A 16,690-nucleotide genomic window follows, 5' to 3' on the forward strand; every position below is an offset into this window, starting at 1 on the left:
CCATTTTATTATATTTCGGTAACCAAAGTTGGGCAATAAGTTCCACCAGGCTGGGAATCCTCTTTCTCAAAGCTATTTAAGAATCACCTGCAATAATAGCAGAACATGTTAGAAACACTCGGCAGGTCAGGAAGGGTGCTTGAAAAGAGAAGCACGGTTGAAGTTTCAGGACAATGGCTCTCTGTCAGAACTGGTTAAAAAAAATAAAATAAGATAATTTTAAGTTGCAGAGAGGGTGGCAGGTCTACCGATAGGAATATCTGAAGGCTTGTGCAATAATTAAATGCTTTTCACCTGGTCTTACTCTGCATCAGATATCCTATTTCTTTTTCCCTAAATACTGCCCAACTTGTCGAGTGTTTCCAGCATTCCTCTTTTAACTTCTAATTCCAGCATCTACAGTTTTTTTTTAATTTATAAAATTGTTACCATTAATGTAATATATTGAATGAATGCCACCTATTGAAGATCATCTCAGATGAAGAATGGATGTTAGGACTTACATTTGTGATGTAGTTGAGGGAACTTAAATTTCAAACTTCAAGGTAAATTTATTATCAAAGTATACTATCCTGAGATTCATTTTATTGCAGGCATTTACAAGGAAAAAAAGAAAATCACAAGAATTTGATGAAAAACAAAACCTGAATAGACAAAAGACTGATAAACACCGATGAATTAAGATGACAGACTGCTAATGACAAACGATACTGAGATCTATTGTGACTGCAGATGTTATCCTCTGATGTTTAGTGCCTTCTATTCAAATCCAGTACTATTTTCCTTTAATAATTAAAACCTCAAAATGTTTAAATATATAAAATGTTAAAAAGTGGAAATACTCAAAGGATTAGGCAGCAAGTGTGGAGAAAGAAAAAAATTTATATAGGTGACCTTGTGTTATATCAGTTCAGGTAATGGAAATTTGCCCTGATGAAATTTATAATTCTCGACCAAAATATTTGATACAAAATAAAAATATGAAATTCATATGAAAAAATGTAAATTAAAGAAAACAAAATTTTGATTTCATTTTTGTCAATTCACATTTCTTGCTGCATGCACAGACAACAGGGCTTTGCATTATGGAAAATAGTGACACAGATTATTTTCTAGGAATACAGACTCCCTGTAATACAAGGGTCACCTTTATTCCAGACTGGTGATCTTTCATCTGAAAAGGCATAAGACTGGATACTGGAAATCTAAAATGAGAAACGAGCTATTTCTGTAAAAGATCATTAATGTCTTCACAGATACTGCCTGAGTGTCTTCAGAGTAGCTTCAGCAATTTTTATTTTTATTTCTGATTTCTAACATTTGCAACCTGGATAACTTTACTCACCCCAACACTGAACTGAACTGATTCCACACTCCTACTCATGTTCTCAGTATTATTTATTTATTGTATTTGCACCCTTTGTCTTTTGCACATTGATTGTCAATCTTTCTTTGTGTCTAGTTTTTCACTGATTCTGTTGTGTTTCTTTTTCTACTGTGAATGCCTGCAAGGAAATGAATCTCAGGGTAGTATATGGTGACATACTGTATGTACTTTGGTAATGAAATAACTTCGAACTTTGAACTTTTTGCTTTTAAATTTTATAAAAGGCATTATGATGTTAATGAATTTCTTTATCTTCAGCATTCAATGAAGATGACACCAATATGTGGATAACTGGTTTGAACTGGCTGGTGCAGGACACTCAGAAGTCCCCCACACCTCTCCAGGTAGAAAGGTAATGTATGATTTTCCTGTTTTTACCTCCAAGGTTTCCAACATTGCTGCAAATTTCAAACTGATAGGTTGAAATCTGTCCAAAAGGTGTTGTAATCCTCAGTACCTTTTGCTACATCTGTTGCTGCAATGTGACATACTGATGTAAAAAACCATGAAGTCAACAAACTCTTGACTTCTGAGCCCCTACTTGAGCTTTCTTCCCTCTTCGATTCCCCCTGACCCCATTCTGCATTTTCACCATCTCCACCACCATCCTTCCAGCTGCACCCCCACAATTTCAAGTGATCAATCCTCAGCAGATGCCTAAGCTTCATACCCTTGTGTCCACATGTTATTGAATTCTGGGCCTAACATGGTGTCTAAGTTTTCTTCTACCACTTTGGTCACCGCACTCATATCTGTGGAAAGGAGTTTTCATCTCAGACTGATGGCTCTGTCTTCCGACTTCTGTCTCCTGATCCACCTGCATCCTACTGTTGCCATGCACCCTTGCTCTTTTCTTTTTTTTACTCTCTCTTCATTGTAATTTAGTAACCTGACATTGGCTATCTTGACTTCTCTACTCCAACCTACTCCTTTTGAACATACAGTACTTCCTGTAGATCAAGGCAGTGCTGATAGAGGCTGGCCAGCCCAACACAATCTTGCAGCGGCCAACCTTAAGCTCTCAGACACATTCTTGTACCTCCCTGTGACCCATTATCCCACTAGACAACGTATCCCAGGCTCTCACAGATCTTATTTCATCAGGACATCTTACGTCCTCAGCTTCCAATCTGGTAGTGCCTCAATCCCACACTGCCACTTCTGCCCTCCTCGCAAAGGTCCACAGACAAAATTATCTCCGTACACCTATTGTTTCAGCCTGATCTTGTTGTACCAAACTTACAATAGTTCTTCCTTAACTTGATTGCCCCCAGTGTGGTCCCTTGCCGTTTATATCCATGATGCCTCTGATCCTCTTCGCCATTCGTCATTTCTAACTGGCTCATCTTCATCATGGATGTTCAATGCCTTTACACCTCCACCCACATCAGTAGGGTGTGAGAGCAATCTGTTCCTTCCTCAAACAGAGGGAGTTCCTTCTTACTCACCTGATTAGCATTCAACAGCTTCTCCTTCAATTTCTCTCACTAAATTCAAATTAAATATGGGAACCCTCACAGCCTTGGCTGCTCCCTGTCTTTTATTGGATACATGGTATTGTCCACGTGCTAGGCTCATTTGGGACTACTCCCCAGACTCTTCTTCCCATACATTGACAACATCAGAGCAATATCCTGCACCCACTGAAAAACTCTTTCACTGCTTCTGCCATTTTCTTCCCTGACACTTCCCTGGTCCATCTCCGACTCTGCCCTTGACAGATCTCTCTGTCTCTGTCTCAGGAGTTAGACTAGATATTATCATCCAAGTCTAGACTCCCACAGCTAATTGTATTTCTTACCATTCTGCCTCCTGTAAGGACACTGTTCCTTTTTCCCACTTTCTTTTTCTCTGACACATTTGTTCCAATGATGAAGCCTCCCACTATGGGCCTGTGAAATATTCTTCTTCTTCCTAAAATGCGACTTGCTCTCTGCTATTGTAAATGGAGGTCCAAACCACATTTCCTCTATTTCTTGCACATCTGCTCTTAACTGTCTCTCCCCCAGGATAGAACAAGGATATAATTCCTCACATACTCATTTTCCACTCCACCAGCCTTCGCATCCTTCGTGGTTTACGCCAGATGTAGCATAATCCCACCATCAGTCACATCCTCGCCTCTCTATACCTTTCTAACTTGCACTGGGACCACTCACTTGGTGATTCCCTGGTCCTTCTTGTATCCCCACCCACCATTCCCCCTCCCACAGCATCATTCTATGCATTGGAGGGAGATGCAACACCTGCTGTTTCACTGCCTCCCTCCTCACTATCTAGGGACCCAAATAATCATTCCAGATGAACCAGTGATTCACCTACATGTTTTACAATTGAGATTTTCCAGTCTAGTTCACTGCATTCAGTGCTCTCAATGTAGCCTCCTCTGCATTGGGGAAACCAAAGATCAGGTGACCACTTTGCAGCGTGACCCTAAACTTCCATTTCCCTGCCATTTTAATTCGCCATCAAACTCTCAGTGTAGTCACTTGTTATAATGCAGTCCAATATAAGCTCAAGGTTTAACATCTCACCTCTGTCTCAGCATTTTGCAGATTGCAGTACTCAATGATGAATTCTCCAATTTCAGATAACTTGCTTGACCATCTCTTCAATGCATCATTTTACCTTGTCACTGATGGTCTCTTTGTTCCACCCATCACCCTCCTGTAACTTAGTCCAGCCTGCCTTCTTTCTTCCTCTGTTTTGAAGAAGTGTCTTCGACCTGAAGCATTAACTGTTTCTCTATCCATAGATGCTGCTTGACTGAGTTATAGCAGCATTTTTGTTTTTGTTTCAATCTGATGGGACCTTTTGGAGACAAAACACTCTCAGTGTAGATGTCATGTACCAGTTGAGGGATGGCCACCCCCCCACTCTCAAAATAGGGAAGACAGGGAATGTTGTTAGAGTGAAATCTGGAAGAAATTGGGCAGCACAGTAGTGAGGTTACTAGAGCTGCTGCTTGACAATGCCAAAGACCAGGATTCAACCCTGACATTGGGTGCTGCTTGTGTGGAATTTTCTCATTCTCCTTCTGACCGTGTAAAGTTTGGAATCCTCTTTGGGATGTCGGGGGAAAATCTCCTTACACAGGAGATTTCCTCCCACATCCTAAAGAGGAGTAGGTGGACAGGTTAATTGGCCACAGTAGAATTGTCTGGACTGTTAGGCCAATGGTACATCTTGTGGGGAGTGGTTGGAACATGGGGAGAACAGAATTGTGATTTATATAGGATTAGTATACAGTAAATGAGTGGTTGATGATTAGTGCATATTCAGCACAGAAACAGTCTAAAATACCTGCCTTTTTTTGGTCCATATCCCTCTGAGTCTTTCTTACACCTGCCCAAATCTTATTTTAAATGTTACAACTGTAGCTGCCTCTACCACCTGGTCTGGCAACTTATTCCATATACTCAGCACTGTAAGTGGGGAATAAAACTTGCCCCTTAAATCTTCCTCCTCTCACATCAAACCTATTCCCTCTAGTTTTGGATTCCCCTATCCAGGGAGGAAGACTGTGGCTATCTACCAGACTGTTGCTCTTCATAATCTTACAGATCTCTGTACAGTCACCTTTCAGGCTGCTTTGATCCAGTGAAAATAAGTTGCAGTCTATCTGGTCTCCCAGTTATAATTCAAGCTGTCCATTCTAGGTGACATCATGGTGAATTTTCTCTGCACCCTCTTCCTATCCTTCCTGTAGTGTAGTGACCAGGACTGCACACAGTTTGTTGTCCATCTCTATGAGTGCACGCTCTATTTAACCGTGAGTTTGGCAACCCACTGATTGTTGGAAGCTCTACCTCAAAAATTACTGAAATCTGATCAGAGCTTGTCAACCACCAAGGAGGGTATTTGGAGAGGCATATGATCAGACCTGAATGTACATAACCATTAATTAATTTGTTTTGGTGGCTTTAGCTAGATAAACAAAAAGACAACATTACTCTATACCTGTTCCTCTGAGAGTGAATATAGAACAGCACAGGAACAGGCCCTTTGGATCACACTATCTCTGCCAACCATGATGCCAGTTTAAATTAAATCCATCTTCCTGCACATAGCCTACAACCCTCCGTCCCCTGCCCAATCATATACTTATCTAACTGCCTCTTAAACATTGCTGTCACTGGTCTGCGTTCTGTTTGCAGGTGGCTCAGGAAGCAGTTCAACATGATGGACAGAAACAAAGAAAACAGGTGAGTGTCCTTGACTGGCCATCACTTCACAAGGTTTTATAGAAGTGCAGTGGATTTTCAGGATTCTTTCCTTTCCTTTCCTGCTGTCCCTCATCGTCTCTATTCCCATCCATCTGTGTCATTTTGATATAGCGCATAATGTTCTGTAACTTCCCATGCTCCCCCATCCCTACATCCTGCCAAAGTTGCCAACTCCACAGGGAATTTGGTTCCACAGGAGCCGGCTGATCCTCTATAATCACTCATTCTGTGTTTGTGAACTCAGGGTGATTGTTTTTTGATGAAAAGGGACTAACAAGTTTACTAACATTGAGATATGTCATGATATTTGTTGTTTTGTGGCTACGGTATAGTGTGAGACATAAAACTACTGTAAGTTACAATAAATACATAAACAAATAGTGCAGAAGAGCAATAGTGAAGTGGAGGTTAGGGGTTCATGGACCGTTTGGAAATCTGATAGTGAAGGGGAAGAAACTGTGCTTAAAACTTTGAGTGTGGGTCTTCAGGCCCCTGAACCTCCTTCCTGATGATAATAATGAGAACATAGAACATCGAACATAGGAATCTACAGTGCGTTACAGGCCCTTTGGCCCACAATGTTGTGCCGACCATGTAACCTGCTCTAGAGAATTTCCCCGCTGCATAGCCCTCTGTTTTTCTAAGCTCCATGTACCTATCTAAGAGTCTCTTAAAAGGTCCTGTTGCATCCATCTCTACCACCATCACTGGCGGTGCATTCCACACACCCACCACTCTCTGTGTGAAAAACTTAACTCTGACATCCCCCTTGAGCTGACTTCCAAGCACCTTAAAACAATGCCCCATCATTTTAGCCATTTCAGCCCTGGGAGGAAGCCTCTGGCTATCCACACGATCAATGCCCCTCATCGTCTTACATACCTCTATCAGGTTACCTTGCATCCTCCGTCGCGCCAAGGAAAAAAAGGCCAAGTTCACTCAACCTATTCTCATAAGGCATGCACTTCAATCCAGGCAACATCCTTGTAAATCTCCTCTGCACTCCCTCTATAGTATCCACATAGAGAAGGCCTGTCCCGGATAGGAAGGGTCCTTAATGCTGGATGCTGCCTTCTCGAGGCACCACCTGATAGCAGAGGGGAAGAACTTGTTCCTAAGTTATTGAGTGTCATCACTGTCTGGTATGTACCTCCTTCCCCATGGTGGGAATGAGAAGAAGGCATTTCCCAGATAGTAACAACCCCTAATGCTGGAGGCCACCCTCTCAAGGTACCGGCTTTTGAAGGAGATGAAGAGGGCTGTGCCTGTGACGGATTTGGCAGAGTCAGCAATCCTCTGCAGCTTCTTTCAATCTTGCGCATTGGAGCTCTGATAAGAGACGGTGATGCACCCTGTCAGAATGCTCCCCACTATACAGTCAACACAGGTAATTGGAGCTTTTTTCCAATCAAGTAGCCTGATGGGAGATTAATAACTTGTTATCCTTTCCTTATATGTCAGGGTGAAAAGATGGGTCTGAATTCTCCATTTTCCTCTACCAGTTTCTGTGAAACATGCTAAAGAGGTTTGGGAGGATGCAATGGAGCTGAGGCTCAAGTGATATCATAGGCATCATCTTTAAATGTAGATCAGTGGATCATGATCGGGATTCCCTATCATGGTTGACTCCACACTGACACAGGCATGCTGGGGCTAATTGTAATGTGCCCCACCACCCCGTCGATCAGCTAACGTGGCGTTGAACTGGTACCTGCTGATCTCCAGGGTTAGTATCCTGGGTCAAAATTTGTGTACTGCCTAAGTGATCAGGAATATTTTTGTAAGTAACTTTTCAATATAAATAATGCTGTAGTTCTTTCCTTTACCTGTGTGGCAAGGACATTTGTCTCCATTTGGCATCTTTACACTGTTGTATAAATTAAATTGGGATAATTCAGTTTTTTCCATTGCAAGAAGTGAGCGGTGGTTTTTAATCACTTACATGCAGCATTTCTGCCAATGCCATAAATGCTCTGAGGGAAACGGATATCTCCTTTTAATGTTTCACCAGATGTCAAAATCAATACAGGCTGGAGACATTGTCCTCCTGTAGATGGAGAGGACTGGAGCCTTGGGTGTAGGTTTACACCTGAATACTGGGATGATTTAGGATGTTGCTATCTCAGCTGACTGACAAAGTAGAGGCTGTGGTTCAATCCCACTGTCCTCGATCAGGAAGGAGTCTCAGAAATGGTGTCTGGTTACCCGCCTCAGTCTTCTGAAGGGCCTTAATGGAGCTTTCAGTAGCATCGAAGGTCAGAGTAGGAATTCTAGTAGACCCCCTGAGACTTCTCAGTGTTGAATATACGCTCTAAACACCGTTAGTTATGAAGTAGCTTCCTATCAGTGAGCTGTACGTGTCAGCAGAAATTTCAGCTTGTTCCATGCTGCAGTGGTAACTGAGATAATTAGCTCAGCCTGTAGTTATTTCTTCTAATGAGATATGGTAAATCAGGATGTTATCCTCTGATCGCTGGCCCAGATTTATGGTTGTTGTAAAGCTGGGGAATGAAACAGTGTTAGCTGTAAGTTTCGTTGTGAAACTAACTGAAACTACCTGTGCCTAGTTTAATGTGGAAATTCCACAGTTACTCTCATATGAGCGCTTCACTGCAGGCAGGGCATTTTGCAGCCTCCTCAAGGGAAACCACCATCAACCTCATGTGAATTTTTGGCATTTACACAATTGTTCTGCTTTTAAGTAGTCTGAACATCTTACTTAAGGGTCCAAAAGAGTCTGTCATGGCATAATGGTTCATTATCACAGCTATGCAAACAGTCTTAAGAAGCCAATCGTGTGAGTGTGTGCAATGTTTTACTCAAATGAATATTTCAAAATCTAAGGGGTTTAAAACATATCTTCAAAATGGTTATAGTATTTCAGCTTCTATTTTTAATCAACTACATCCCAATTATTAACACTGTATAACTTTTAAAAAGGCTGTTAAGTACTGTGTGGTTTGCTTCCTCGTTTGTATCTGATAAATCTTTAATGTGATTGGCTACTCAATCAGCTTGATGACATCATAGTTGCTGAGCTAGTTGCTGGCAGCAGCAGAGTTTTCAAAAAGGAGAACAGCTTGCCACAGGGATTGCTAGATTCAATTTAGTAGTATCTCCGTGTCCTAAGTTGTAGCCTTTCAAGATAGTTTCTTTTTGTAAATTGCACCATCTCCTAAAGGTTCCCACCTTTTTTCATTAGACTCCTATGATAATTCTTTGACTTTATTACTCTACCATGCAAAAGCTTCTTTGCAGCATTACACCTGATTGCCAGGAAAAGAGTGATCAATTAACAGCCTCTCCGTTACTGAAGAAAAATGCTGCATTTTCTAAATTAATAATTTATGAAAATGTAAAATTAATAAAGTATGCTCAGCTTTCAACGATGACATTTAGGATACCATGGAAAATTTTGCCTTGCCTCAGTAAATTGTAGAAGGATTCTGAAGCTGCTTTTTCGTTGGTTTTGTAGAGTATTTGTGGATCTTTATACAGTATATGTCTATCACACATAGCATCCTGCTGCAGGCATCATGCTCAGGATGCCATGCTGCTTAACTTACACCTGACCATCACACTCTAGCCACCATACACTAGACTTCACACTTCACTGCAGAACCAGAAATAATCAGAAGAAACTGAGACTCAGTCTGTCTTCTTAGGCAATGGAGCCATGACACTCCTTGAGGTCTCACTGATGTCCTGTGTATATTTTCTCCTCCTCAACCAACACTAAGAAACAGATTAATTATCTATCAATCCTATTTGACTTTCCTATTTACCAACCTTTCTGTTTGCTTGACTGAGTCTTTCTTTACTTATGTATTTATTTTGCTACTTTTTTTTCTATCAATCTGTCAATCTATTTAAATTTGTTTTCCGTTCTTCCTTATATTTCATATATATTATGTTTTTATTCCTATATCTGGCTTCAATTTCTGCTACCAGTAGTGTTTAATCTGTCAGGAGATGATGCCCTTGCAATATTAAAGTCATACAGACTGTAGCAACCAACTGGGGACTTGGTCAAAAATGCAATGTATGGTGTTGTGTCATTTAATGAGGAATGATTAAAGCAATAAAGTTCCAGTTCTGTAATATATTAAATTCTTAGGATTTCCCAAAGCATTTCTCCATCAATAAATTGCATTAGGAAATGCAGATGTGTTGTTATGTAGGGTAAAATGGGAGCCAACTTTTGCAATGCTGTCAAACATAACCAACAGTACAGCAAATATGCTGGAGCTGGTTAAGGAGAAAGCTATTTCAGTTGTCTGGAATATTAACATAGTTTTAAAATAAATATTTTTAAAATTTGTGTTTGCAATGTGCGTTATCACTGGATGTGCCAGCATTTATTGCGCTTTATTGATTTCCCTTAACAAGATGAATAATACCTGTCAGCCTTCATAACCCACTTCAGGATGCAGTTACGATCTTCTGGTTGTTACTAAATTAATTCAATTTAGATTCCTCAGTTGCCATTGTGAGAATTGCACTTATGCCTCTGGATATCCGGTATTTTGATTCTTTAATTACACAACCTAACTACAATGCTACCATACATTACTGCATCAAAGGGTCCGTCCAAATTACATGATCAAGTCTTAAATTAAAGTTCAAAGTAAATTTATTATGAAAGCACATACAGTATATATCACCATATACAACCCTGAGATTTGTATTCTTGTGGGCATATTCAATGAATGTTAGAGAGTCTTTGAATGGGATTGGAGAATGCAGTCTTGCTATTGGACAATTGAGATAGGAAAATGCTGGGAATATAGTCATGGGTATCTGTAGAGAAAGAAGCTGCCTCAGGTCCACGATTATCAGACCTGACATTTCCAGTTCTGATGAAGATAAATACGTTGAAGATAAGACTGTAAGATAAGTTCTTTACAAGCCTTGGATCAATCCCTCACCACACAAAATGGGAGTAACACCACTCATCCCTCTGAACTCACGTTGACCTCAACCCCTGTTGAGGCCCAGGGGCTATTTCCCTATTCTCAGTCCTGAACCCCTAAGATTCAATCACACTGTTGAGACTCTGTTGTCCACAAGCCCTGCCAGTTACCTGATCACTACTGCCACCCAACACAATCACCCCACTGCCACTTTTCTGTTCGCCACCCTCTCCCTGGCCTTCCTTTCCTGACCAGTTACCTAAAATATGCAGCAAAGTATCCATGATTCGCTTACTCAACAGCATACTTTTGCTTTGACCATCTGTTTGAGTAACTGTAAGTTCTTGGCCAGGATAACTGGATCTTGGTCAAATAGTAGAGCGGCAGGGAGATGGAAAGTACGATAACAGTTTGGAAAAGAAGTGTAGAGATGCGATTGTGGCCGTATATCATCACAACACATCAAGACAGGTTCCCACTCTAGCCCAACAAAGATCTTTGTCTCATGCTATGGAATGGCAAATGAGACCTTTCTAAATGTCTGCGCTGATGTTTGTTCATATATTATCATTGGGATGTACGCAGGGAAAAGTTTTATTTGAAGACTGCTGAACAGGCAGTTATTCCTGTAGAAAGTGGCCGTAATTGGAAAGAAACCCTTCAACACTGAATCTTGATCTGAAAATATCATCAGATTCTCTAGAAATTGGCAATAAAGTGAATAGAGAAGAGAAATGAGAGGATTAATTGGTTTGTATGTGTGGCTGTAAAAAATGAAACATAAAGAATCAATTTAACATAGTGTGAAGTGAATACAGAGGCTTATATGCCCACAGCAGATTCCACAGTTTTTCCTTGCCTTGCTGTTTTAAATCCTTCTGTTAAAGATTCCAATTTATTTCAGTGCTGAAGCACCTAAATGAGAAAATAGGTCAATGTTCTCGATGTCAGAGGCAGCTTAGAGCTGGCTGGTGAGAAAAAAGCAGTGCCAAGGTTGAAAGGTTGTAGCTCAGTGGGCGTCACTAAGAGGAGGGTCATGAGGGAAGTCCAGACTAATCGCAAAAGTATACAGGGAGACCAGGGAGAAAGACAGCCATTTGAAGTTGCTGTGCAGCTTTCAAATTTCTAACCGTTTTCTCAACTGAAGAAAATAGCTCTACTTCAGGCTGATCAACATTCAGTTTTATCTCCCTACATCTGCTCAAATATATATAAAAGGAATAGCAAGGGTTCCATTCTTTAGCCCTAGGGGAACAGACTGACAATTAACTCTATAGAATCATTAAAGAATGGAGACATTTGTCTCCTGAAGTCTATGCTGCTTCCCAATATATAAATGTATTCTGTTCCATTTCTCTACTTTATAACCAAAGCCCTGTAATTTTTTTTTGTTTTTCAGTCACCTCTCCAATGTACTTTTGAAATCCTTGATTGAATCTGTGTATAGGAATGACTTCTTTATCAGGATCAGAATCAGGTTTATTATCACTGGCATGTGACATGAAATTTGTTAACTTAGTAGCAGCAGTTCAATGCAATACATAATCTAGCAGAGAGAGAAAAAAAAATAAATTAAATAAAACATAATAAATAAACAGATAAATCAATTACATATATTGAATAGATTATTTTAAAAAATGTGCAAAAACAGAAATATTGTATATTAAAAGCTTCAAAGTCCATTTAGGAATCGGATGGCAGAGGGGAAGAAGCTGTTCCTGAATTGCTGAGTGTGTGCCTTCAGGCTTCTGTATCTCCTACCTGATGGTAACAGTGAGAAAAGGGCATGCCCTGGGTGCTGGAAGTCTTTAATAATGGACAGTGCCTTTCTGAGACACCGCTCCCTAAAGATGTCCTGGATACCTTGTAGGCTAGTACCCAAGATGGAGCTAACTAGATTTACAACCTTCTGCAGCTTCTTTCAGTCCTGTGCAGTAGCCCCTCCATACCAGAAAGTGATGCAGCCTGTCAGAATGCTCTCCATGGTGCAACTATAGAAGTTTTTGAGCGTTTTTGTTGACATACCAAATCGCTTCAAATTCCTAATGAAATATAGCCACTGTCTTGCCTTCTTTATGACTACATCAATATGCTGGGACCAGGTTAGATCCTCAGTGATCATGACACCCAGGAACTTGAAGCTGCTCACTCTCTCTACTTCTGATCCCTCTATGAGGATTGGTATGTGTTCCTTCGTCTTACCCTTCCTGAAGTCTACAATCAGCTCTTTTGTCTTACTGACGCTGAGTGCCAGGTTGTTGCTGTGGCATCACTCCACTAATTGGCATATCTCGCTCCTGTATGCCCTCTCATCACCACCTGAGATTCTACCAACAATGGTTGTAATTGTCAGCAAATTTGTAGATGGTGTTTGAGCTATGCCTAGCCACACAGTCATGTGTATACAGGGAGTAGAGCAGTGGACTAAGCATACACCCCTGAGGTGTGCCAGTGTTGATCGTCACCGAAGAGGATATGTTACCACCAATCCGCACAGACTGTGGTCTTCCAGTTAGGAAGTCGAAGATCCAGATACAGAGGGAGGTACAGAGGCCCAGGTTCTGTAACTTCTCAAATAGGATTGTGGGAATGATGGTATTAAATGCTGAGTTATAGTGGATGAACAGCATCCTGACTTAGGTGTTTGTGTTGTCTAGGTGGTCTAAAGCATGTGAAGAGCCATGGAGATTGCATCTGCTGTTGACCTATCATGAAGATAGGCAAATTGCAATGGGTCCAGGTCCTTGCTGAGGCAGGAGTTCAGTCTAGTCATAACCAACCTCTCAAAGCATTTCATCACTGTTGATGTGAGTGTTACTGGGCGATAGTCGTTAAGGCAGCCCACATTATTCTTCTTTGGCACTGGTATAATTGTTGCCTTTTTAAAGCAAGTGAGAACTTCTGCCCATAGCAGTGAGGGGTTGAAAATGTCCTTGAGTATTCCTGCTAATTGGCTGGCACAGGTTTTCAGAGCCTTACCAGGTACTCCATCGGGACCTTCCGCCTTGCAAGGGTTCACTCTCTTTAAAGACAGTCTAACATCGGCCTCTGAGACAGAGATCACAAGGTCATCAGGTGTAGCAGGGACCTTCACAGCTGTAGATGTGTTCTTCCTTTCAAAGCGTGCATAGAAGGCGTTGAGTTCATCTGGTAGTGAAGCATCGCTGCCATTCATACTATTGGGTTTCGCTTTGTAGGAAGTAATGTCTTGCAGTCCCTGCCAGAGTTGCTATGCATCTGATATCGCCTCCAACCTCATTCAAAATTGTCCTTTCGCCCTTGAAATAGCCCTCTGCAAATCAAGCCTGGTTTTCTGGTACAGGCCAGGATTGCCAGACTTGAATGCCACAGATCTTGCCTTCAACAGATGACGTATCTCCTGGTTCATCCACAGCTTTTTGTTTGGGAAAGTACAGTAAGTCTTTGTAGGCACACACTCATCCACACAGGGTTTAATGAAGTCAGTAACAATTGCAGCATACTCATCCAGATTCAAAGATGAATCCCTGAATACAGTCCAGTCCACCGATTCAAAGCAGTCCTGTAGGTGCTCCTGTGCTTCCCTTGTCCATACCTTCTTGGTCTTCACTGCTGGTGCTGCAGTCTTCAGTCTCTGCCTATACTCAGTGAGTAGAAGTACAACTAGGTGATCAGACTTCCCGAAATGAGGACATTCTTGATGGTGAATAGCATGGTAGCCATTCTTGATGGTGGTGTAACAATGGTCCAATGTGGTGTTTCCTCTGGTTTTGCAAGTAATCTGTTGATGGTAATTGCTTAGTGATTTTTTTCAGACTGGCCTTGTTAAAATCTCCCAAAACGATGGTGAAAGCATTAGGGTGCGCTGTTTCATGCATGTTGATCCTATTGTTCAGATCATCTAAAGCCTGCTTGACATTGGCCTGAGGTGGAATGTAAACTCCTACTAGAATAACCCCAGAGAACTCCAGTGGTAAGTAAAAAGGACAACACTGTACTGCTAGATATTCCAGGTCTGGTGAGCAGAATTGGGACAGCACTGATATATTCATGCACCAAGAAGAGTTGATCATGAGGCATACTCCTTCACCTCTGCTTTTGAGAAACTCTATCGATCTATCCTGACAGTGTATAGTAAACCCGTCAATCTGAATCACTGCATCTGGTACGGAAGGGGTTAACCAGGATTCCATGAAAAAAAGGACACACAGGGTCCTAATGTCCCTCTGATGTAGCACCCACGCTCTGAGATCATCGATTTTATTCAGCAGAGACTGCACGTTCGCCAGCAAGATCGTCGATATAGGGAGTTTAAAACCCTGTTTCCTTAAACACACTTGCAATCCTGATCTCCACCCACGATTTCTGCGAGGTTTTCTCCATGGACCCTTCCGACCACAGACTGTGTTGTTTCTGTCGGTTTTAAGCAGCGATAGTTCGTTTAAACACATTAAGATACCTTTGTTGACTGTACTGACCTTGGAAGCAGTTGTGCTTTTTAGCTGTAACAGACTGAAATGAAAATTATCAGTACTCTGTAACAGTATGAGTATTATTAGTACTCTGCATAAAAAAATAATTTTACCCACATTCTCCTGAATCCCTGGGCCTTAATTTTAAATCTGTTCCTACTAGTGCTTAAACCAGTGGCAAATGCAAGTAACTTTTCTACTTAAACTTTCTGAACACATCCTGATCTTGCAGACCCTTACCAATTTTCCTTTTAACCTTATTACAGAAAACCTTTCTTGCTGGAACCTTTCCTGTAACTTCCTTCAGCATCCTTGCTAGGATCTTGCAGTTGTTCAAACATTAGTTAGATCACAATTAGTGCTGTGTGCAGTTGTTCTGATCATATTACAGGAAGGGTGTGTTAACGGTAGAGAGAGAGAGTACAGAAAAGATTCACTAGGACATTGAATGGATCTAGTTTTAAGGAGGGATTGGATAGGCTGGGTTTATTCTCACTGGAAGGTGACCTCATAGGGGTTTATAAGATCGTGAGTGGCGCAGATAGGATCTTTTTCCCAGGCAGGAGAGTCTAGAATTAGAGGGCACACTTTTAATGTGAGAGAGGTTTAAATGGGATTGGAGGGGTAATTTTTTCCAAGTGGGTGGTGATTAATGTGGAACAGGCTGTCAGAGGAGGTGGCAGAGGCAGATACTGTAATTAGAGGGAGATTAGCTTCATTTTTCACATGTACATTTGAAACAAACAGTGAAATATGTGTGAACAACCAACACAGTCCAAGATGTGCTGTGGCAGCCTGCATGTGTTTCCATGCTTCCGGCACCAATATAGTATGCCCACAGCTTACTGACCCTAAATGATACGTCTTTGGATTGTGGGAGGAAAGTGGAGTTTAAGAGGCATTTTGACAGGAACTTGGATAAGAAAGATGTAGGTTTACCAGCCTAATGTGGGTAATTAAGATTGATACAGATGTATATAGGCATGGATGAGGGACACCAAAATGGCACATTTTTCTGTGTATGCTTCCATAATTTTCAAATCTTTCCTAAACTGTAGTGTCCATTATTGGATGTAGGTGGCCAAACCAGAGTTTCATAAAGATTTGACTTAATTTACTTTTATACTCCTCACCTCAGTTCATGAAGCCCAGTTCTCAACATGTTACTTTGAAAGATTTATGCACACCCACATTGATGTCCCTCGCCATGCACACACTTTAGAGCTCGACAATTAAGACACTGTATTATCTCCCCACATTTTCTTCTGTCAAAATGTTTAATTTACACATCAGAATTGCATTTCATCTGTCACTTATTTGCCCATTCTGCAAGCCTACCTATACCTTTTCAAATGTTATGCCACGTGTCCATATACAAATCATATATAAAAATAATTGATCCCAGCATCGATCCCTGGAGAGTACCATTGTGAACCACTATCCAGTTAGAAAAACAACAAATTAATATGATTCTGCTTATTATCCCAGGAAATTTAAAATCTGTGACTGATGGTTAGCCTTTATCTATTTTATTCCTGTTCTAGGAAAATCTCTGTCCTTTATGCCCGTTCTCCGCCCGAAGCATGAACTGTACATTTCCCTTTATAGATGCTGACTGAACTGCTGAGGACCTCCAGCATTGTGTGTGTCTACTCAACATTTAGTATCTTCAGAATCTCGTGTCTCTTATCCATTAATTAACCTGAGTTATAT

The 16,690-nt window shown here is 41.0% G+C and overlaps 1 protein-coding gene across 2 annotated transcripts in view; it reads left to right on the forward strand.

Annotated features, from left to right (window-relative positions):
• The window catches only part of LOC134351496 (1-phosphatidylinositol 4,5-bisphosphate phosphodiesterase gamma-1-like), a 273,333-nt gene that overhangs the window by 142,502 nt on the left and 114,141 nt on the right, over positions 1-16,690 (forward strand). For both annotated transcript variants that reach the window (XM_063057723.1, XM_063057732.1), the window contains exons 3-4: positions 1,646-1,739; positions 5,545-5,592. In XM_063057723.1, the coding sequence (XP_062913793.1) occupies positions 1,646-1,739; positions 5,545-5,592 (142 nt within the window). The remainder of the gene's footprint in view (positions 1-1,645; positions 1,740-5,544; positions 5,593-16,690) is intronic.

The sequence above is a fragment of the Mobula hypostoma genome, chromosome 1 (genome assembly GCF_963921235.1).
Source record: "Mobula hypostoma chromosome 1, sMobHyp1.1, whole genome shotgun sequence".
Lineage (NCBI taxonomy): Eukaryota > Metazoa > Chordata > Chondrichthyes > Myliobatiformes > Myliobatidae > Mobula > Mobula hypostoma.